The 25,192-nt window shown below is 38.8% G+C and overlaps 1 protein-coding gene across 5 annotated transcripts in view; it reads left to right on the forward strand.

Annotated features, from left to right (window-relative positions):
• The first annotated feature begins 11,347 nt into the window (after window positions 1–11,347).
• Window positions 11,348–25,192, forward strand: part of CLCN3 (chloride voltage-gated channel 3) — a 106,557-nt gene continuing 92,712 nt past the window's right edge. For 2 of the 5 annotated variants that reach the window (XM_049864827.1, XM_049864830.1), the window contains exons 1-2: window positions 11,348–11,888; window positions 24,154–24,329. In XM_049864827.1, the coding sequence (XP_049720784.1) occupies window positions 24,170–24,329 (160 nt within the window). In that variant the 5' untranslated portion in view covers window positions 11,348–11,888; window positions 24,154–24,169. The remainder of the gene's footprint in view (window positions 11,889–24,153; window positions 24,330–25,192) is intronic. The other 3 variants (XM_049864828.1, XM_049864831.1, XM_049864832.1) reach the window with 3 other exon arrangements.

The following is a 25,192-nucleotide window of genomic DNA, read 5'->3' on the forward strand; positions in this document are numbered from 1 at the left end:
CCATACGGCATTGGCTGGGATCACTCACCTAGCTTTATTCAGCTAGCAACCGTACTGGACTGGATGATCCAAGAAGCTTCACTCACGTATCTAGTGTCTTGGTGCTTCGCCATATGACGTTTCTCTCTCCATATTACCATCTTGGGCTTGATCACAACATCGTAGTCATATCCTTTACATGCAGCTGGCTTTGAATAGAGAAGAAGTAGAAGCCGTCAGGAATACTGTAACAATATTTCCATTTTCAAAGGGTAGGCCCAGAATAGGTATCACTTCTGCCACATTCTTGGTCAAAACAAGTCACAAGGCCAAGCAAGATTCATGGAGAGGGGAGGAATCATGATAGCCATCTTTGGAGTCTATCTACTACCCACTGAATTGCTTTTCATAATAAAATTCACACTATCAGCAGCTTTATACAAAAAGTACCTGTTTCCACTACACTAAAAGTTTTTCTCTTAATTTTGTCAATCTGCTGTTGCACTTTTCACATTAGTCATTTGAATGTCCTCCACTGTGACTTGCCTGCCTTTCATATGCTTTGCCTTTTTTTTTTTTTAAATCAATTTATAGGAATTATTTGTAAGATACAAAACTTAATCCTTTGTCATATTGTGGGACAAATGTTTTCTGCCAGTTTCTGACTCAAATTTTGACTTGTTTTATGATGTCTTTGGCCATACAGAAAATTGTAAATTTTTATGTGGTATTTCCTTTGTCATTTAGGTTTCTAGCCTTGCAGATACTCCTTCAGGCCCAAGTTAACCAGATAACCTAAATGTTTTTATATTTTTTCGTTAAATATATTTAATGTATTTGAAATATACTTTTGTATAAGATTAAATAGGGAGATTAGCTTTCTGTTCTTCTGCAGGAAAGCCAATTATGCCAGGACCATTAATTAAATGTAAGCTTTATCATATATTAAGACTACCATTTGTACTTGTATCTATTTCTGCATTTCTGTTCCATTTACCAATTCCCTGTTTGTCTCTTCATTATTTTGAAAAAAAAAGTTTGTTTTTATAATCAGGAATACTGTAACAGTATTTCCATTTAAAAAAAAATTGCCAACATTAAATTAACTTTTAAAAATGTGACGATTGTATAAAGGGCACTTATACAAAGCCAACAGCCAACATCATCCTAAATGGAGAGAGTCTGAAAGCATTTCCCTTGAGAACGGGAACTAGACAAGGATGCGTTTATCACCACTCTTATTCAACATTGTGCTGGAGGTCCTAGCCAGAGCAATTAGGCTGGATAAAGAAATAAAGGGCATCCAGATTGGTAAGGAAGAAGTAAAAGTATCTCTATTTGCAGATGACTTGATCTTATACACAGAAAAACCTAAGGAATCCTCAAGAAAACTACTGAAGGTAATAGAAGAGTTCAGCAGAACGTCAGGATACAAGATAAACATACAAAAATCAGTTGGATTCCTCTACACCAACAAAAAGAACATCAAAGAGGAAATCACAAAATCAATACCATTCACAGTAGCCCCCAAGAAGATAAAATACTTAGGAATAAATCTTACCAGAGACATAAAAGACCTATACAAAGAAAACTACAAGACACTAGTGCAAGAATCCAAAAAAGACCTACATAAGTGGAAAAACATACCTCGCTCATGGATAGAAAGACTTAACATTGCAAAAATGTCTATTCTACCAAAAGCGATCTACAGATACAATGCAATTCCAATCCAAATTCCAAAACAACATTTTTTAATGAGATGGAGAAACAAATTACCAACTTCATAGGGAAGGGAAAGAGGCCCCAGATAAGTAATGCATTACTGAAAAGGAAGAACAAAGTGGGAGGCCTCACACTAACTGATTTTAGAACCTATTATGCCACCACAGTAGCCAAAACAGCCTGGTACTGGTACAACAAGAGATACATAGACCAATGGAAGAGAATTGAGAATCCAGACATAAATCCATCCACATATGAGCAGCTGTTATTTGACAAACACCCAAAGTCTGTTAAATGGGGAAAAGACAGTCTTTTCAACAAATGGTGCTGGCATAACTGGATATCCATCTGCAAAAAAATGAAACAAGACCCATACCTCACACCATGCACAAAAACCAACTGAAAATGGATCAAAGACCTAAATATAAAATCTAAAACGATGAAGATCATGGAAGAAAAAATAGGGACAACACTAGGAGTCCTAATACATGGCATAAACAGTATACAGAACATTACTAACAATGCACAAACACCAGAAGAGAAACTAGATAACTGGGAGCTCCTAAAAACCAAACACCTTTGCTCATCCAAAGACTTCACCAAAAGAGTAAAAAGATTACCTACAGACTGGGAAAAAGTTTTTAGCTAAGACATTTCTGATCAGCATCTGATCTCTAAAATCTGTATGATGCTGAAAAAATTCAACAACAAAAAGACAAATAACCCAATTAAAAAATGGGCAAAGGATATGAACAGGCACTTCACTAAAGAAGGCATTCAGGTAGCTAACAGATACATGAGGATATGCTCACTATCATTAGCCATTAGAGAAATGCAGATCAAAACTACAATGAGATTTCATCTCACTCCAACAAGGCTGGCATCAATCCAAAAAACACAAAATAATAAATGTTGGAGAGGCTGTGGAGAGATTGGAACACTTATACACTGCTGGTGGGAATGTCAAATGGTACAACCACTTTGGAAATCGATTTGGCACTTCCTTCAAAAGCTAGAAAAAGAAGTACCATAGGATCCAGCAATCCCACTCCTTGGAATATATCCTAGAGAAATAAGAGCCTTTATATGAACAAATATATGCACACCCATGTTCATTGCCGCACTGTTTACAACAGCAAAAAGATGGAAGTAACCAAGGTGCCTATCAACGGATAAATGGCTAAATAAATTATGGTATGGTCACAGAATGGAATACTTCCAATCAATAAAGAACAATGATGAATCCGTGAAACATTTCATAACGTGGAGGAATCTGGAAGCATTATGCTGAGTGAAATTAGTCAAAAGGGCAAATACAATATGAGACCACTATTATAAGAACTCAATAAACAGTTTAAATAGAGAAGAAAATATTCTTTGATGGTTACAAGAGTGGGGAGGGAGGGAGGAAGGGGGTATTCGCTAAGTAGATAGTCGACAAGAATTACTTTAGGTGAAAGGAAAGACAACACACAGTATAAGAGAGGTTAGCACAACTGGACTAAACCAAAAGCAAAGAAGTTTCCTGAATAAATCGAATGCTTCGAAGGCCAGCATAGTAGGGGCAGGGGTTTGGGGGCCATGGTTTCAGGGGACATCTAGATCGATTGACATAATAAAATCAGTTAAGAAAACATTCTGCATCCCACTTTGGAGAGTGGTGTCTGGGGTCTTAAACGCTAGCAAGCAGCCATCTAAGATGCATCAATTGGTCTCATCCCACCTGGAATAATGGAGAATGAAGAACATCAAAGACACAAGGTAATTATGAGCCCAAGTGACAGAAAGGGCCACATAAACCAGAGACTACATCAGCCTGAGACCAGAAGAACTAGATGGTACGGGGCTGCAAGCAATGACTGCCCTGACAAGGAACACAACAAATAACCTCTGAGGGAGCAGGAGAGCAGTGGGCTGCAGACCTCAAATTCTCGTAAAAAGACCAGACTCATTTGACGGAGACTAGAGGGATCCTGGAGGTCATGGTCTCCAGACCTTCTGTTAGCCCAAGACAGGAACCATTCCCAAAGACAGCTCTTCAGACAGGGATTGGACTGAACTATAAGATAGAAAAGGATACTGATGAGTAGTGAGCTTCTTGGATCAAGTACACACAAGACTGTGGGCAGCTCCTGTCTGGAAGGGAGATGAGAGGGCAGAGGGGGTCAGAGGCTGGCCAAATGGACATGAGGATAGACAGTTGAGGGAAGGAGTGTGCTGTCTCATTAGGGGGAGAGCAACTATGAGTATATATCAAAATGTATATAAATTTTTGTATGAGAGACTGACTTGATTTGTAAACTTTCACTTAAAGTGAAGTAGTGCTTTTTCTTTAGTATTTTAATATTAGGCAGAATATATTTTCTCATTTGTTTTAATATAGCTGTATAAACTGTCATTAATCTCTAGTCCTTGGAAAATGGTGCAGGCTCTGTTCAAAATATAGCTGAGCAGCCTGTTCCACTCGTAAACATAACAAACACCCTAATACCTTACAACATATTTTCCCCTATTCGCAATAGGCGATTGACAGCTTGACATGACTAACGCCATAATGATGCTCTAAGTAATCCCTGAACATTTTTTTAATTGCACCAGCTGCACCAGTCTCTTCCAAAGGGGCGTGGAGCTATCTCAGCTCCTGTGGCCTTGGTGTCTCTTCTCCTTTCTTTGTTCTCTTGAGAAATGGCCTTCAGCCTGCAAACCGACAAGAAGGCTTTCTTTCTTGCTCCCTATCTCAGCCACAGTGGACTTGGCAAAACAGCCCCACTAGCTGAGAGATTCTTATGAGAGTTTTTCAGCCTGTTATAAATATACTGATTAGAGTCCAAGGTGCCTGACATGTTTATCTTTAGTTTAATAAAGAGTTTTTGTAGTTGTTTTGTGATGTATAAGACCATCTGTGGACTACATACTCAAAATATTAGGTAACCGTGATATTTCCTGTATAAAACCCTCCCATCAACCCTTTAGGGCAGACAGAATTTGGGAGAAATTTAACCCCCTCTGTCTCTTGAATACTGGTATTCAATAAAGCCTTCTTACTGCTTACCTCCTCCTGTCTCAGTATTGGCTTTGCTGCAGGCGGCTCGAACCCACAATTTGCGGTAACAGAAGCACAGTAAAACAAATCAAACAGTTGATAGTACAGTTACTGAATATTTTCCCTTTGTGAAGTTATTATGTAAATGATCGTTTTATTCTAAGACCAGTGTTCATATAGGTGTATGTATTTGATCAAACTGTCTTGACATATAAGCAATCCTTTGTGATTTGAGGAAAGAAGTGCCTAAAACCTTAAATGTGAGGAAAAGCGTTCTCTTAGAATTTCTCTATAATCCAGATATCTTGCAGACATGTAATATTTAAATCCAGGGGGGAAAACTGACAAGTCGGTCTCCTTGTATTTAGGGCTCCATTTTGCTAGATTATAAGAGAATTTTAGTTCTAAGAGTTTGTAGTTTTAAGCCACACTTCTGGAAATCTGCTCTATCTAGTCTTACATAGCTTCAACTAACCATTAGCTGTATGTAACTTGCACTTAAATAACATTGTAGCAGCCTGATACATTTCTGTATCTTAACCTGGTAGGCCCAGCTCAATATGCAAAGATAAAACATACCTAGCCAGTTCTTAAATTTCTGGATTGGGTTACCTGCAAGGGCTCATAAAAGAGTCAGCTCTCTGAAGAGGGTGGTTATCATCTATTTCTAGAAGAGTGAAATAGAGCATTGAGCCCTTAGCTGTGCAAAGCCTGAGAAAGGAGTACTAGCACGACACTGAATTGAGGATTTGATTGGTTGAAATACCTTAGTGTATTAAGTTCCACTGACAGATAAGAGTTTGGTAGGAGAGAATTGCATGAAACTGTAAACTGGGAGATTGTTTGCCATTTCAAAGTCTTCAAAAACATAATCTATTCAAGATAATTTCATTTTTTTTTTTATGGAAAAGGCAAAGGACAAGAAAATGTCATCTTCAGCTACATTGCTGATAGTGGTGGAATCAGGAGAAATCCTAGTCTAGACCTATGCCACTATTTCCCTATTAGAACATATTTTAATCTCTTTCACATTTTCTTTTCAATGTGTCTGAGACACAGGGATAAAATCAAAGTTCTTTTTCTGAAACAGCTCACAAAAACGTAAAGCATATCTGTACAGCCTTGTTTCTCTGTTTTTTTCTTTGGAACTGTTTTAAATGTATTTTTTGTTGTGGGAAATAATCCCACCTCTGGGTGTTTTACTTCAAGGAAGGCTTAGAGCAGCTTCACTGGTACTGGGAGCAAGAATCTAGGAGAAACCAAGGTCTGATTCCCAGTGGTCTGTTTGACTTGTTTTGCTGGTTCTAAAAATGACATTACACAACCTGCCACTCCTAGAGTGGTGGAATTGCTGGCAGATGGGAAAGGCTTACAGCACATGCACTCACTGGCAGTGTCCACCCTTTCTTTGTCTGTTTAAGTTGGCTGGGGTACCAGCAAGACTAGTCAACAAGCTCTCCTAGACATAGTTGAAACAGGTGTACTCTTATCACTATAGGTTAATTACCTTTGCCTTTTTATTCTTTTTTCCCTTTCCTTGAGAGCTTTTTTTTTTTTTTAGAAGTTGGTTGGTTGGTTGGTTTGTGGAAGAGGAAGTAAAGTTAATTTGAATGTTGATTGTGAGAGGTTTTGTTATTATGGCTTCAGCTCAGTACTAAGCCCCCACCCCCCCCAAAAAAATTGATTTAAAGTAGAAGAATCTGACCCTATTCATATAATTTATTTTTCTCTGCCTCCAAATACCCCGTATATCCAAACCAAACCCATTGCCATCAAGTTGATTCTGACCCATAGTGACCCTATAGGATAAAGTAGAACTGCCCATAGGGTTTCCAAGTCTGTAATCTTGGATTGGGTTTTTTTAATCTTATGGAAGCAAACTGCCACATCTTTCTTCCGCGGAGCAGCTGGTGGGTTTGAATCATCGCCTTTTTGGTTAGCAGCTGAGCTCTTAACCACTGCAGGGCTCCTTAACTGAATTAAAAAATTAACTTTTATTGTCCACCCACAGTATACTATACAGTCACTATGTCAAATGCTGAGAATATAGAGATGCTTTCAAGGAACTCTCAAAATTTTGCCCTTTCCAGAGTGGACTTCAAATAGGAAATTTATATGATCTGTCAAGAGAATAGTTATATTGAGGGCATTAAAAAAATGGATTCTAAAACTTGTGGTCAAAAGATGAATTAAGCACGCTGTGCCTCAAAGATACGAAGATATGTTGTGTATGATTTTCCTTGATGGCCAGTGATCCTTAGGTTGTAGATTCATTCCTCCAAATCTCTGTGACCTCACATGACCATTTTACCCTCTGTGTCTCTGTGTCTATTCTCTTCTTTTATAAGGACGTCACTCGTATTGATTAGAATCCACCCTACTCCAGTATGACCTCATGTTAACTTTAGTGATAGTAACTTCAAAGACTATTTTCAAACAAGGTCAGGCTTACAGGTACTGGGGGTTAGGACTTCAACATATTGTTTTGGAGGGCACAATTCAATCCATAATATGTAAATCAGATATTCATTACTCATTTTAGTTTTATTGTGGTGAAATATATGTAACATTTCCATTTCAACCATTTTTATATGTACAATTCATGACATTAATTTTGTTTACTAGGTTATGCAACTATTGCCACTATGTATTCCAAATTTATTTATCACCCTTAACATATACTCAGAACCCCTTAAGCATTATCATCCCCTCTTCCCTCTCCCACTCAGCCTTGGAACCCAAGATAAACTTTGGACTCTACACATTTATGAATTCTAGGTATTTCATATAAGAGGGATCATAAATATTTGTCCTTTGTATCTGACTTATTTTCCTTGGTATAATGTCTCTGTGGTTTATCCAATTTGTAGCATGTATTGGAAGTTCATTTCACTTTATGGCTGAATAATGTTCCATTGTGTGTATATACCACATTTTGCTTAATCCAGTCATCTGTTGATGAACATTTAGGTTGTTTCTACCTTTTGGCTACTGTGAATAGTGTTACAGTGAGCAAGGATGTACAAGTATCTGTTTTAGTCCTTGTTTTCAATTGTTTCAGCTATATGCCTAGGAGTGAAGTTGTTGAGTCATATCATATGGTAACTCTATGTTTAACTTTTTGAGGAACTGGCAAATTATTTTCCACAGGGGCTGCACTATTTTACAATCCAGTGGATAAGGGTTCTATTTCTCTAAATCCTTTTCAACACTTACTTCCATTTTCCTGATCATCAGTATCCTAGTGGAGGTTAAATGGTATCTTATTGGAATTTTGACCCTTATTTCCCTAGCAACTAATGGAGCAGTGGTTAAGACCTTGGTTGCTAACCAAAAAGGTCAGCAGTTCAAATCCACCAGTGCTCCTTGGAAACCCTATGTGGCAGTTCTCCTGTGTCCTATAGGTTACGAGTCAGAATCAGTTTGATGGCAACAGGTTTGGTTTTGGGTTTTGGTTAATGACTAATGATGCTGAGCATCTTTTCATGTGCTTATTGGTCACTTGAATATCTTCTTTGGAGAAATGTCTGTTCAAGTTCTTGCCTATTTTTTAATTGGGTAGTCTTTTGTTGTTAAATTGTAGGAGTTCTTTATATGTTCTGGATACTACACCTTTATCAGATAGATGGTTCCTAAATTATTTCTCCCATTTTCTTGTTTGTCTCTTCGTTCTCATTACTCTCTTACGCTCTTACTGGAGGGCCCAAAAGAACGTACATAGTCAAAAAGCATTAGTGCGCAACGTAGAGTTTAATGAAAATTTGGTAGGGAAGCAAAGAAATTTCCATTGCCCACCCCACTGCAAAACACATGAAAACAAACTCTTCTCCAACACTTTAGCACCAACCTTTCTCCCAGGGTCTATGTCCCCTTTCTCTCCCTTGTCTCTCTCAAAAGGGAAACCAATTCCACTCTTCGTGCAAAACAGCTTCACATGCCTCCTTGAATTCTAGGAAACAGCTGATACACATTTAGGCTATTTACCCCTAACATGTAGCAAAATGTTTGGTCAAGCCAAGGCAGATATCTTTATGAGAAATACTGGTGAATAGTTTCCTCCATCTTTTTACATGAGTATAATATCTTTATATATGCATAGAAAGTTCCTGGAAAGATACCCAAGACATAATTAGTTTTTAAGAGTAGTTTTTTTTTGTATAAAGTGGCACTAGAACGTGCAAAACAACTTCAACTTTCATTTTGTACTGTTTGTGCTGTTTCAAAATGTTTTAAGGAAGGCTTTGAGATGGTTCATTTTAGTTCAACCCCCTGCTGAGAATTTGCATTTCCACCCCAAGCCAGAAAACCAAACCAGTTGCCACCAAGTTGATTTGACTCGTAACAACCCTATAGGACAGAGTAGGACTGCACTATAGGGTTTCCAATGCTGTAAATCTTTACAGAAGCATTCTGCCACGTCTTTCTCCCACGGAGCGGCTGGTGGGTTTGAACCACTGATGGTCGCAACTGGGCGCTTAACCACTGTGCCACCAGGGCTCCTATTTCCATTTCAAATATAACACAATGTAAAACATTTAATTGAATTTAACAGATTAATTACCTGGGCATCTTGTTAAAATGTAGATTCTGATTCAGTAAATCTGGGGTAGAAATGCAAATTTTCAGTATGGGGTCAAACCAAAATGAACCAGTTCTGAAGCCCTGGGTTAAGCCAAGTCTTATGCTTGTAATTTAAAAAGAAACCATTCAAAGTGGGGCATTCTACAACTTGCCTGATCTCTTAAAAAAGTCAATGTTATAAAAAAATTAGAAACATCATAACCAAATGCAGTGCTTGAAATTTGATTGGATACTGGTTTAAGACAAAAAAGCTGCAAAAGGCATCCTGAGGGGATAATTCATGAAATTTAAATATGGACTGGTTATAGATGTTAGGGAGTTATTAGTAATTTTTTTAGCTGTGATAGTGGTATTGTGATTGTGTTGGCTCACAGTGAGCCTATAGGACAGAGCAGAACTGCCCCCTAGAGTTTTCAAGGAGTGCCTGGTGGATTTGAACTGCTGACTTTCTGGTTAGCAGCTGTAGCTCTTAACCACACCACCACCAGGATTTCCAGTTGTGTTGGAGAAGGTTGTAATTCTTAGGAGATGCATGTTGAAGTATCTAGGAATAAGTGCCACGATGTCTTCATTCCATCTTCAAATGCTTCAGGAAAAAAAAAAATGCAAATATAGATAAAATATATACTGCAGAATTTTTGAATCTATGTGATTCTGATGTCATATCCATGATTAAAACCCTTCAGTCTTATATGTATAGTTATTATAAGAGTAAGTTGAATTTAGAATTAAAAAAATAAATTTTTAGAGCATTTACCATATAAACTTAAAAAATATAAACTTAAGATGAAAACCCATGTATGAGTATAAACGTATTATCCTTTCCAATTTTCTGGATGTTTGAACATTTTCATAATAGAAGAGTTGGGGACAAAACTACTTACCGACAAAACTTTTCAATGGCTCCCTATGACATACATTATCCTAGAGAATAATCTTTTTATCTGGGATAAGATACAGACTCTTTAGTATAGCTGCTAATTTCTGCATCTACATCTCACCTCATTATCACCCTAAATCTTGCACATTATATTCAAGTAATACCAGGACAACATATAATTTTACATTTTTTCCTCTCTGGACTGGAATTATTGCCAGGGACAGTCTGCCATCATCCCTACACTCCCCAAACTTTTTTCAACTTCAAAATTCAGATGTGACATCAATTTCTCTCTAAACTTTCCCTCCCACTCTATTCTCTCAAAAGGCGTGTTTCTTTTTTGAGCATTCATTTACTACTGCATTGGAATACAGCTCTTTTAAGGAGACCAGATTCAGTGAAATCGGTGACTAGCACACATTAGGAGGTCCATAAATGTCTGCTAAACTGAAATACACTCAATTCAGACCGTATCAAAACCTCAGATTATTTTTTTCCAAAATATTTAATTTCCAAGATTTGTTTTTGAAAACGCGTGACGGCTAAATTCAAGTTATCAGTTTCCTTTACATGTACGTTAAGCACAAATGAGGCGCGGTGACACCTGCGTTCCCAGGCCGCGACCATGTGGTGCTGGTTTAAAATCGAAGAGTCACATTTCTCTCGATGTAAGTTTTAGAAACTCTTGCTCGTCGCCGGCTGCCTTCGCTGTTCACTTTCGAAGCCGAGGCACGCGGTGTTTCACGCGCCGCTCCCAGACGCCCCGTCTTCCCTCCCCAGCGTGGAATCCGAGCCTCGCGAACACCCCGAGGCCGGCGCACTCCTGACGCCTTCCCAAGACGCCACTCCCAAGGCGGCTACCTCTTAGCCTTTCGCTGGGAGACCAGAAGGGCGAGGAGCAACGCGCGCGTGACGCGAGTCAGTCGCCAAGCCTCGGCGAAGTCAGCGCTGCCCACCCACCGCGTCGCCTCGGTTCACGCCCGCTCGCCCCCGTGCCCCGCCCGGCGTCCCAGCACCGGCCCGCCCACCGTTCCCAAACCGCCCAATAGGCGCCGACGCCACTCCGGCCGAGGCGCGAGGGGGCGGTGTCAGGGCGGCCGGACGCCGAACGGCCGTTCACGTCGACGCGCTGACGTCATGCGTCGACGCTGGGGACGTACCTGTCGGGCACCTGACTCCTGCTGTGTTCTCTTCTCCTTCCGCGGGTCAGGGCCGGTGCGGTTTGAAATCCACAGCCCCTTACTCAGAGTCCTAGTCCGCCCGCGTCCCGGATTCGGGCTGGCATTGAGGAAGGGAGGTGTGGCGGGTTGAAAGCCATCCTACCTCACTCCCGAGTTGGATCAGGGTTGAGTGTTAGTCTTTCAAGTGGGAAGTGAGGTCGAGGATTTTTATTTTTAATTTTGGGTCGAAACAAGTTGACATTAGGACCCTCCAAAGCAAGAAGGACTTAATGCTGCTCCCGTGTTTGAAGGAGGACAAAAAAAGTCCCACCTGGCAAAATTTCCGTAACATCTTCAGTAGAAAACACCAGGTACCTTTTCAATCGCGGTAGTTTTCGTTGTGTGTCAAGCTTACATCAAGTGAAGCTCCCAGGGTCGCTAGGTTTTAGGTCTGAAACAGATGCAGAATCCAAAGGCAGCGCAAAAAACAGCCACCGATTTTGCTATGTCTCTGAGCTGCGAGGTGAGTTGCATTGTATGAACGAAGGTTCGTGAGCTGCCACGTTCACGCATTTTGGGTCACCTATGAGGTTTTTTGGATGAGGTCAAACTATGATAGTTTGGAAACCCTGGTGGCGTAGTGGCCAAGTGCTACAGCTGCTAACCAAAGGGTCGGCAGTTCGAATCCGCCAGGCGCTCCTTGGAAACTCTACGGGGGCAGTTCTATTCTGTCCTATAGGGTCGCTGTGAGTCGGAATCGACTGGACTGCACTAGGTTTTTTTAAGGTATGAGGCCAGAACTCGCATCTTGGTTTCCTTTATAGCAGATCTACCTACATGTTGTGAAACCCACCCTGATTATGTATAACATGAGGAAGTTTTTAAAAAATTCACCCATTTCCTTAAGGAAGCATCGAAGGACGTGTGAATAGAATGGAAGTAGGTTCTAGGAAAAGATTAATTTCAAACTCAGTGGGTTTTCGTTAAATTTGCCCACATTTAAAGTTAATATTTCAGTTTTTCTAGCATTAGTTTAGACTTGTGTGTTTATAAAACTTTTTTTGTTTATATGATATTTACTTGTTGTGATCTTAAGCTGTTCGGCTGTTAGCTCAGAATTTCAGAAATTAATTTTGCATATGGTAGGCTTTATTTTTTTAATGCTTTGTATGGTATTTTAAAAATGTGAAACATTATGCATAGAAGAAAATGAGATTTGTGTTTTCTTTGGAAAAAAATCCTATTTATGAGAATTGAATCTTTCAACAGTCACCCTTTTTTTTTTAATATGTATAATTCAAAAGTTTAGTTCTGCAGACAAACTTTTTTGAGGCTCGCAGTTCAGTCACTGCAGCGTCATTGTGTAATATGATTGCTGAAATCTTTTCAGAAGTGCTTTTTCTTTCATCTCTTACTTTAGAAGATTATTTTCTAGAGGCAGTTAGTATGGAAATAATTTAACTGATGTCAGTCAATTTTACATGAGTCATTATAAAATAGTATCTCTGTAGATCAAGAGTACATCAGGCTGTTAAAATGCTTATGTATGTGTTGTTGACTTTCATCTTAAAGGTGCTGCTCATGATTGTTTTCTTGTATGATGTCACTGAAAACCACGTGTGTGACCTATAGATAATTTTCTCAAATTGAGTATGCTTATATGACCTCTGGCTAGTAGGTGCAGCCTCTGTTGGCAGAATCTATCACAGATTGGTTCTGGGAAGATAGAATTCCCTCCCCTCCTCCCCCCCAACACACACACACACACACTCACACACACTCACACACACACTCACACACTCTTCAAAGAATGATACGTTGTTTGAAAAACAAGTCAGGTTATTTTGTTGAAGAGATCAATATCGATGGATATAATAGTTTTTTGTTTTTTAACTTGGAAATTGTGCTTTAGTTTGTGTTTCCAATCATTCATAGCTTATCAGGAATAAAGTTGTTAAACCTGTCTTTGGATATATAGTTCAGGAGAGCAGATTTGCTGAGGTTATGGATTTATATCAGTAAATTGGCCATTTTCCAAGTCATGTTGGTGATAGACTTTCCATTTCCTGTTGTGACATGTTGATGATAATTTTCAGACCACTCAGGAAGCCAGATTTCATCTCTGTGGGGATCAGATATCAAAGCAGTATCCTGTGGGGTTGTTTGGCCACTGTTATTGCTTTGTAGAACTTCTCAGCTTAGTTCGTAGTCAAACTTGTCAGCAGGCATCTGGAAAGTATAATATAGTAATTGTTAATATTTATTGAGTGTCTTCTATGGTTCAGGCCCAGTCCTAAGTGCTTTTTTGTGAATTATCTCAATCCTCATATGAATCCCATGTGGTAGGTACTTTTACCCTTCCCGTTTCACAGGTAAACTGAGGCACAGAGGATTTAATTTAAGTTGTTCAAGGTCCCGCAGCAGTAAGTGGTGGATCCAAGACAGAACGCATGCAGTGTGATTTCAGATTCCTCCCTCTTAATGGCTGCAGGTTAGACTAGAGAAAATGCTAGACAAAGGGACAGATAGAAGAAAAGACATGACATCACAGGCTTATTTATTTTTGTCAAGGTAATGTAAAATTAAAGAAACTCTGGAAGATAGAGGGTTTTTTTTTTTTTAAACACACTCATAATTCTACTACCCTAACAAACTTTATATCTTTTAATATGCATATCTACATGTGTACATAAATATTGTAGCTGCAATTCATTTTGGTTCTTAAAGACAAATGTTCTTCAATTAACTTTAAAATGGAAGACAAACCCATGAGGGGAAATTGTCTGTTTGCATTGCTGATATATGTAGAGATTTGATCTGCAAGTCTGACTGGGACCAAATTAAATAAATTTAGTTCTTGCCCTTACAGGTTCAAGTTTTCAAAGTCTCAGTCTTCCACAGCATCTTTTTTTTTTTTTTGTATTTGTAATTTATTTATTTACTTTAGATGAAGGTTTACAGAGCAAACTAGTTTCTCATTGAAGAGTTAGTATACATATTGTTTTGTGACATTGGTTAGCAACCCCATGACTTGTCAACATTCTCTCCTTCTCGACCTTGGGTTCCCTATTACCAGCTGTCCTGTCCCCTCCTGCCTTCTGGTCCTTGCCCCTGGGCTGGTGTGCCTGTTTAGTCTTGCTTTATTTTATGGGCCTGTCTAATCTTTGGATGAAAGGTGAACCTGAGGAATGACTTCATTACTGAGCTAAAAGGATGTACGGGCCCATACACTCAGGGTTTCTCCAGTCTGTTAGGCCAGTAAGTGTGGTCTTCTTTTGAGTTAGAATTTTGTTCTACATTTTTCTCCAGCTCTGTCTGGGACCCTCTGTTGTGTTCCCTATCAGAGCAGTCAGTGGTGGTAGCTGTGCACCATCTCATTGTACTGGACTCAGTCTGGTGGAGGCTGTGGTAGTTATGGTCCATTAGTCCTTTGGGCTATCCTTTCCCTTGTGTTTTTAGTTTTCTTCATTCGCCCTTGCTCTCGAAGGGGTGAGACCATGGAGTATCTTAGATGGCCGCTCCAAGGCTTTTAAGACTCCAGACACTACTCACCAAAGTAGAATGTAGAACATTTTCTTTATAAACTATGTTATGCCAGTTGAGCTAGATATTCCCCAAGACACAGCGTCTTTTCATTGGATTATTGTTTTGCTTTTATTTCTTTTTGTTGCCTAAGCCTTATATTTGTATTTTTTTGCCTTTGTAACATAATCTAGCATTTAAGTTTTGAATGGCTTAAAAGATTTTATAAGTCTAGAAAATTTTCAGAGTAGACAGCTATTTTCTTTAGTAGGTTTTTTGTTATTACTTCTGAAGAAAAATGTATACAGAAGGCCTAGTAATTTGAACATGCAGCTAGTGTGAATGAGCAGAAAGTATAAAATAAAATGAAAAGTATAATTAATTTTTTTGAGAAATCAGTTTCATTATTTTGTTGTCATGTCTAGTATGTGTTGACGATTTGAGAATAAATCCTTTCTTACCACTGTGATGCTCTGATCTAAATTTCATGCTGCTTCAGTAACCCGGTGGGTCTAATTGGAGCCTTCGAGGCACAGTGGTTAAGAATGCAGCTGCTAATCAAAAGGTCAGCAGTTCAAATCCACCAGCGTATGGAAATCCTATGGGGCAGCTCTTCTCTGTCCTGTAGGGTTGTTGTGAATTGGAATTGACTCGATGGCAGTGTGTTTGATTTGGTTTGGTTTTCCACCCTTTCCTCTGTCTGACTTTGATCTTTTGCCTTTTTTTTTCTGTAAACGAGTCTTGTCATATATGCATCTTTTATCGTGACACTTCACTTGGTTCCCGGAAAGAGGTGGAGTGTAATAATTTGCTTAACGTATCTCTACCTAGAATACAGCTTTTGAGTTTTTATGTTTGTATCACCAAAACGAGAGAATACTTATTCATAATTTTGCTTAATGTTACTGATATAAATCATTAACGCTGATGTGTATAGTAGGTCCTTTCAGATTTTGATTATATCTTTAGTGCAGTAGATGAATCACAGTATCTAAAGGAAGAAAAATTATCCTATGAAATCAGTTTAAAATCAAATCAGTGTAGCAAGAATTATGTTGGTTTTACTTTGGGTACCTTGAGGAGTTTTAAATTGAACCCTGCCCACATGTTTATGTAATCAGTAAACCACACTCAATCTCTGTGGCAGGTAGTGACCTTTGTAACCTGTCTTATCTCATGTTTGTAGATTTGGGTTTCTGTATTACATTGTCTTTGAGTTATTTAAACTATTGAGTAAATTTCTTCAAGTCTATATATGTACGTTTTATTTTACTGTGAAGGCCTTATAAATATTGTCCTCAATGTTCTCATCAGTTCGATATATTTTAAATTGATTGGAATATTTAGTGTATTAAAAAGATGTGTGCTTTATGTTTTATTGGAATTTTCCAGTGACTTTGAAATAATAATGTGATTGTTTTGTATCTAGTTAATTAGTATTAATTAGCAAATAGCTCTGTATAATTTTAATTTAGCCACTTTCTTCCCCATCTTTGCATTTTAATTACTCAGAAAAAGGAGAAAAAGATCTCTTCCCCGATATGAAACCATATGGAAAAAAGAATACAGCACATATTCTCGATGGGGATCCAGTGGATCCAACAGCCTGCTAGATACATGGTTCCATTCAGAGATCCTGGTGTCATCACATATGTGATATGCCCACCTATTTACCCTCTGGAAACCCTGGTGGTGTAGTGGTTAAGAGCTACCGCTGCTAGCCAAAAGGTCAGCAGTTGGAGGCCGTCAGGCACTCCCTGGAAACCCCGCAGAGCACTTCTACTCTGTCCTGCAGGGTCGCCATGAGTCATAATTGACTCTATGGCAACCGGTTTGGTTTCGGGTTTATTTACCCTCTGCATTTTTTTTTCTAAATTTCTCCTTTTATTGACTTTCCAGTTTCTAGACAAAGAAGTCTTTTCATTAAAAACAGAGGAAACACAAACTTTAGAGTGATTAACGTTTACCTTTCTCTAGTACCCCATGTACCCAGATCTATTGATCATCCTTTATGGCCCCATAACATGTAAGTTCTGATTTCACTGTGACTTTAGATCCTCTATTGTTTCTTTCTTTTTCCCTGTAGTGTTTTTTTATTGGAACAGTTCCAAAACTTTCTTGGTGGTATCCCTGCTTTACTGCCTCTTGCTGGCCCATTCCTTACACAAGTACCATTTTACTCAGCAAATAGCTTTGTTTGCATCATTCCTTTGCTCCTTCTCAAGCTCTGTCATGATTAGGCTGTGATTTCTTTGCCTAGCCTTCTCTCTCAGTCTATTCCAGCATAGCCTCAATGCCTCATGTGCTAGGCCAACATTTCCCAAAGTGCATTTTAAGGTATTTTAGTACCGTAGGCTGTTAAAAGATACTATGTGGAGTGGAGGAGTCAATTCCTACTGAAATAAATTTGAGAAACTTTTCATAAATTTTGTTTATGAAGTTAATATTTACTACAGGGTTTTTCACATGCTGTTAGCCATTACAGTATAGACTAGGTATACTTTATTGCCCAAACTTACTTGACCACAGAAACTTTTAATGGGCTAGTGAGTGCACTTACTCATCTTCAAATATTTTCATTGCCTTCATGACTCTGTAGCTTGACTCATGCCTTTACTTTTGCCTCAGATAACGACTTCCCCCATCTCTGCCCCATAAAATGCTACTTAACTTTTAGGGTCCAACTTGTACGTGTCTCTTCCAAAGAAGGCTTCTCGTAATGAACCACCGTGGGATGTGGTCTTTTCTCTGAGCTCTTGTAATCCTTGTGTCTTCTGTGACATCTGTACATACTGCCTTTTATTATGGAAACATTTAGCATATTATAATTATGTGTACTAAGCTATTAAAAAATATTATAACATCTCTCTTGAGGAAAGCATAAACTGTAATTTATGCTTAAATTTACTGAAAGCTGAAAGGCCTACACAAATTATGTTTACATTTACCACAGTTTTTGGCACACGGTAGCTATTCTGTAAAATTGGTAAATAAATAATTAGGGATTATGCTTAAATTCATTGTTACATTTTACTCTTTGACCAGTACTCAGCACTTACAGTTCTTAAAATATTTATATCACAGTGTACCTTAACTTTCAAAAGGCTATGTCAGCCAGGGTTTCGCTTCCCTGCCATCATTGTACTTGATATTTTTGTTCCACCCCTCCCATTGCTAACACTGAGAATTTTCATTTCTTCTTTCACCCAGATTGTGCCTACTTTTCTGTTTAACTCTCTGGCCAGCCATATAGCCAATTGACAGTCCTTTGGCACTTAGCTGTGGTTCTCATCCCTACCGCAAAACTTGTTGAGAGCTATGAAAAATTAGGGTAGCTACCTCACCCTGTGGTGTGCTGCTTGGTGTTTGTGGCTTTGGGGCTAGATTGGTATGCTGAAGGTGACCACGTGCTTCATTGTGGTCTGACCTTGAATGGAAACTAAAGCTAGGATTGGAAAGAATACTCTGGTTTTGAGCCCTATGAACTGGAGAAGACTGAAATTTGTTTTGTCCAACTGTTTTAAATCGGTTTTCAGAAACTTTGTTTACTTCTTAGGTTTCTTCTTCATCACTGTTCCCCACATTTTATCTGTTACCAAGTCCTCTTAAATATTTCTCAAAGCTCTGTCAGTTCCTTGGTATTGGTTACTGGGTAGTTTAGTTAGGCCTTCACTATTTCTAGAATTGTTTGTCTGCTCTCACTCAGCACCTCTCTTTCTCTTTAGTCTTTTAGTCTCTTGCTCTTCTAATCTAGCTTCCTCCACGCTGCTGCTAGCATTGACTTTCTAAAATTCCTATCCGATCATGTGGTTTCTCTTCTAAAAACTTTTAGTGGTTTCCTATGTCTATAAATGAGTATGTTAAGTTCCTTAGCGTGACATATAAACCCCTCCTTTCATCTGGTCTGTGCCCACCACTCTAGCTAGCCAACTGTTACATAAGCTATCCAAGCAGATTTCGTTATTTTATATTTCTGTGCGTTTTTGTATACTTTTTTTGTTGTCGTTGTCTGTATTGACTGTTCACCTCATAGTTAGCCTCATTAACTCAACTTCATCCTTCAAAACTCAGCTTAAACATTCCCTCTGTTGAGTTTTCATACTTATTCCCAAGCAGCATTGCTTACTCCTCAGTGCTATCAGTGCAGAAAGGCAGAGGAACTAGAAGAGCTAAAACAATTTTGAAAAGGGATAAAGTGTGAGAAACTAGTCTACCTGATTTCAAGATCTCTAGCTATGGAGCCCTGGTGGTACAGTGGTTAAGAGGCTGGCTGCTAACCAAAAGATTGGCAGTTCGAATCCAACATCTGGTCGTTGGAAATCCTATGAGGCAGTTCTGCTCTGTTCTGTAGGGTCGCTAGGAGTTGGAAATGACTCAGTAGCAACTGGTTTGGGTTTATATAGGTACAGTAATCAAAACTGTGGTATTGGCCTGACATGGACACATAGAGTGGTGGAACACAACAGAAAACTCTAAAATATACCCAACTGATTGTTGAAAAGTTGCAAAAACAGTTCAGTAGATGAGAATGGCCTTTTCAATACATGGTTATCCACAGGCAAAACAAAACAAAACCTTGACCTAAGTCTCATACCTTATATGAAAATTTAACTTAGAGTGGATCACAGACCTAAATGTAAAATGTAAAACTTATAAAACTTCTAGGATTAAAAACATAGGAGAAAACCTGTGGAATCTAGGACTAGGCAAAGGTTCTTAGGCCAAAAGCACAATCCATAAAAGAAAAAAAAAATGGATAAATTGAACTTCATCAAATTAAAAACCTTTGTCCTGCAAAAGACCCTGTTAAGAGGATGAAAAGATACGCTACAGAGTGAGAGGAAATATTTGCAAACCACATGTGTGAAAAAGGAATAATATCTGTGATATATATAAAGAACTCTCAAAGCTCAATAGTGAAAAAAAAAAAAAGTCGGTTGGAAAGTAGATGAAAACCAGGGAGATATTTCACTGAAGAGGATGTAAAGATAGCAAATAAGTGTGTAAAAAGGTATTCAATATCATTAGCCACTGTTGTCATTAGATGCTGTCAAGTCCGTTCTGACTCATAGCGACCCTGTGCACCACAAAACAAAACACTGCCCGGTCCTGTGCCATCCTCACAGTCGTTGTAATGTTTGAGCCCATTGTTGCAGCCATTGTGTCACTCCATCTCACTGAGGGTCGTCCTCTTTTTCCCTGATCCTCCACTTTACCAAGCATGATGTCCTCCTCCAGGGACTGATCCCTCCTGATAACTTGTCCAGAAATGTGAGCTGAAGTCTCACCATCCTTGCTTCTAAGGAGCATTCTGATATACATGGGGTTGGTGTGAGTCAGAATTGACTGGATGGTAACTATACGAGGACCATATCAGGGATCCTGGTGGTGATGGAAACGTTCTAGATCTTGACAGTATCAATGTCAATATCCTGATTGTGATGTTATGCTATAGTTTTGTAAGATGTTACCATTTGTGGAAACTAATAAAGGGTACACAGGATCCCTGTTTTATTTATTACAACTACATGTGAAGCCACAATGATCTCAAAATAAAAAGCTTAATTAAAATTAATTGAACACCTAGTATGTGTCAGGTACTGTGCTATCCATTGAATATGAAGTGTTGAGCAAAAGCTGACGTAGTGCCAGACCTCAGCACACATTCTAGGAGGGAAAACAGATCGTAGTCAAATAATCACATAAATAAATGTAATATTACAGCTGTGATAAGTGCTATAATGAAGAGATATATAACATTATCAGAGCTAATAATCAGAAAATTTGACCTAGTCAGGGAAGATTTGACCCAGGAAGTAAGTAGGCCAGGTAGACTTTCCTTACTAGCTGTGTGACTTTGGGGAAGTTTTTGTGCCTCAGTTTCTTTCTCTCTTAAATAGTATCTGAGCCCTAGCATTGTGATTGTATTTAATAGAAATATTAAATGTTAATGTTTGTAAAGTGCTTTGACTAGTGCCTTTCATATAGTAACCTCTGTTTAAGAGTTTGTTAAATAAAAATATACTTGATGCAAGGTCTGAAGAATGAGTAAGAAAGTTAATTACATGAAGAGGAGAGGGTGTGTTCAGGCAAAAGGGTAGCAAAGGCTTTGGGTCAGGAGACAGGAAAGAGCCTGGTAGGGTTGAAAGATGGAAACATCAGTGAATCAAGAGTACTAAGAGGAAGTACATGCTACAAAATGAAGCTAGGGAACTAGTTAGAGACCAGACCACGCAGGGCTTTGTCTGCCATGTTAAAGAGTTTATTAACCAAACCAGTTGCCATCGCGTCGATTTAGCGAGCCTTGGGACACAGTAAAACTGACCAGTTAGGCTTCCAAGGAGTGGCAGGTGGGTTCGAACTGCCAGCCTTTTGGTTAGCAGCCATAGCTCTCAACCACCGTGCTACCAGGGCTCCGTGTCTCTTAAGGGGAGTGGGAAATGATTAAAAAGATTTTAATCCACAGAATTGGGAGGGATTACTGATCAGACTTGCTTTTTTAAAAGACCATGCTGTTTGCTGTGTGCAAATCAGATTGGAAGGGGTCAAGGTGATTGTACATAGACCACTTAGGAACTTAACTGCAGTTAAAAAAAAAAAAAAAAGAGAGAAACCCATTGCGGTCCAGTTGATTCCAACTTTTAGTGACCCTATAGGACAGAGTAGAACTGCCCCATAGAGTTTCCAGGGAGTGGCTGGTGAATTCGAACTACTGACCTTTTGGTTAGCAGCCGAGTTCTTAACCACTGCACCACCAGGGCTCCTACAGTAGACCAGGCATTATCCCTGGAGAGTTTTATAGGTTTCTAATTAATTTTTTTAATCCTCATAACCCTGCAAGGCTATGTTCACAAGCTACTGTGTATCTGTTAAAGTGTTTTGACATGGTTTTGAAATATATGTCTTGACAATTTAAAAGGAAAAAGCGACATGGTCTTGTTTTCTTTTTTTGTCCAAATATGCAGAATTTCAGCTGCTGTGTTATGATTTAAATAGCCTTTTGTGGGCAAGCCTGGGAATCAGGTTTAGAACCTAAAATGTTTTAACACTGATACCCAGACTTTCTTCTGTTGTATTTCCTTTTTGCTGCCGTAGAATTTTGAGTATTTTATAGCAGTGCTGTTCAAAAAAATGTGTGCTACAAATGTTAACTGTATATATAATTTTAAATTTTTAGTAGCCACATTAAATAGGTGAAAAGAAACTGGTGAAATTCATTTTAACAGTATATTTAATTTAACCTAGTATGTCTGAAATGGGTTTCAGTATGTAGTTGGTACATTATTAATGAAATATGTAGCTTTATTTACATTAAGTCTTAGAAATCTGGGGGATAATTTTCACTTACTGCACATCGCAGTTTGGACTAGCCACATTTCAGGGCTCACTAGCTATCTGTGGCTACTGAAAAAAAAAACCTGTTGCCATCAAGTCGATTCCGACTTATAGTGAGTCTGTAGGACAGAGTAGAACTGCCCCACAGAGTTTCTAAGGAGCGCCTGGTGGATTTGAACTACTGACCTTTTGGTTAGCAGCCGTAGCAGTTAACCACTATGCCACCAGGGTTTCCTATATGTGCCTAAAACAAAACCCATTGCCGTTGAGTCAGTTCTGACTCATAGCAACCCTATAAAACAAAAAACCAAACCCAGTGCCGTTGAGTCAATTCCGACTCACAGCAACACTATAGGACAGGGTAAAACTGCTCCATAGAGTTTCCAAGGAGCGCCTGGTGGATCCAAACTGCTGACCTTTTGGTTAGCAGCCATAGCACTTAACCACTATGCCACCTGGGTTTCTGTATGTGGCTAGTGGCTACCATATCAGACAATGCAGCTCTGTAAGTTTCTTGGTTAATAAGAGGAATAGTTTTTTTTTTTTAAGCTGTTGAATTTATAAGGAGCCCTCATGGTGCAGAGGTTAAAGTGCTTGGCTGCTAACTGAAATCTCGGTGGTTTGAACCCACTAGCTGCTCTGCGGGAGAAGGATGTGGCGGTCTGCTTCCATAAGATTTACAGCCTTGAAAACCTTACAGTCTGGTTCCACTCTGTCCAACAGGGTCATTGTGAATGAGTCAGAATCGACTCGACAGCAGTGGGTTTGGGTTTTTTTTTTTTAACTGAATGTACAGAAATGCTAACCTATGTAGTCCTGAGTTTAATTAATTTATTTCGAACAGAGTTGAATGCTCTTGTTATAACGAAAGTACAGTAGACTAGAGGTCTCGGAGGTATTAGTGAAATTAATATTTTTAAAATAGTGTCAAAGAGGTTTCCAAGTATCAGTTTTTGAGGGACTTCTAGGGATCAAATGAAGGAGATGTGTTGGAACTTCATGACTGAGGTCCCAGTACACTGAAAGACTTAATTATTTTAGAGAGACTTCTCAGTGCTGTGCCGCACTGTGGTTAAAAGTGCTCGGCTGCTATCCAAAAGGTTGGCAGTTCAAATCCACCAGCTGCTCCTTGGAAACCCAATGGGGCAGGTCTACTCTGTCCTGTAAGGTAGTTATGAGTCGGAATCAACTCGAAGACAGTGGGTTTGGGTTTTTTTTGGTTTTAGTCTGATCATCGAGTTAAGAAGTGATGTGTGTTCTTCGAAAAATCCCAGCATGCGTGTTTTGATAGATCAAAATTAAAATGATTCTTTAACTATTATAGTAATGCTTATTTTTTTTTAAAGTCCTTTGGTCATTTACTTGTTGTTAGGTGCCGTTGAGTCGGTTCCGACGCATAGTGACCCTGTGTACAACAGAACCAAACACTGCCCGGTCCTGTGCCATCCTCATAATTGTTATTCTTGAGCCCATTGTTGTAGCCCTACTTCTTTAGCCACCCAGTTCCTTCCCTGTAGGCAGCCATTTTTGCCACTTTCTTGGAAATCCCTCCAGAAATAGCTATGTATGCATAAGCAATTATGTATTATACTTTTCCCTTTTTCTTTTTGGAAAAAAAGAAACAAAAATAAATTATAGCATACCATAAACACTTCTCTGTACTTTGTTTTTTGATTTAATTCACCTTGGAGATTGTTTTATGCCCTTGCATGAAGAAATTTTTCATTCTTTTTTACAGCTGTGTAGTGAGAATATAATTATTTATCACCCCCAAAATACTTAGCATAATAGAATTAGCTAGTGGTACTGTGAATGAATGTAGTACTAAAAAAAAAAAATACAGAAATCATTAATTTTTTTGTGATATTAAACTGGATGATTTTTATTATATATTGGGAAAGTGTTAAATCAGTTTTTTTCCCTTTCTTCAGATAATCAGACAGCTAAATGGAGTCTGAGCAGCTATTCCATAGAGGCTACTATAGGAACAGCTACAACAGTATAACAAGCGCAAGCAGTGATGAGGAGCTTTTAGATGGAGCAGGTGTTATTATGGACTTTCAGACTTCTGAGGATGACAATTTGTTAGATGGTGACGCAGCAGTTGGTAAGTTTGGCATTACGACTTTTAATATTTTCAGTCAATAGTATCTAATAAATATATCCGTTGTTTTTTTTTTTTTTTTTTTTGAGGTTTTTGACCCTGACTTCTGGTGGGCTTTGTTATTTTTGACTGAATGCTGGACATTGTATATAAAAAAATTGTAGAAGCTGTGGAAGATGATATCTTTACCAGAGTGGACTTACGCTTTTCTGTCAGATATATGAGTTTGGAAGGTCCCTGGGTGGCGCAAATGCAGTTTAACTCTTAGCCTAAGGGTTGAAGGTTTTAACCCACCCAGTAGCACTGCAGAAGAAAGGCCTGGTGATCTGCTTTCATTAAGGTTACAACCAAGAAAACCCTATGGAGCCCAGTTCTGTTCTATATCACATGGGCTCACCGTGAGTCAGAATTAACTTGATGGCAATGGATTTGGTTTGGGTTGTTTATATAGACTTAGAGTGAATTAGCTTGATTCCCATCACGGGTTGAGAGAATTTCCAGCTGAGTTTCAGACTTTCTGAGGACTGACCTATTTTTGGTTCAACCTTAGTTTTATGGCATTGCCCTTGAGGGTTCAGTAGAAAGCCTGGGATTTTTAACTAAGACTCCTCTTTGGTGGACAATGAAAGTTAGTTTTCGTCTTTGTGACATAGAAATTACTGCCAGTTCTACCCTTTTCTTGGCTTCTCAGCTTCTTGCCCATGCGGTTTAGAAATTGTAACTACCTTGAGGGGAAAAGTAGCATAGAATGAACTCTCTGTCTCTTTTCTCCAGAAAAATGACCTTGGAACCAATTTGCACTGGTGGTTTGAAGCTCTTTTATCTCCCTTACTCCATGAGATTGCCCAAAGTACGCAACCTTCACC

Source organism: Elephas maximus, chromosome 21 (assembly GCF_024166365.1).
Source record: "Elephas maximus indicus isolate mEleMax1 chromosome 21, mEleMax1 primary haplotype, whole genome shotgun sequence".
Lineage (NCBI taxonomy): Eukaryota > Metazoa > Chordata > Mammalia > Proboscidea > Elephantidae > Elephas > Elephas maximus.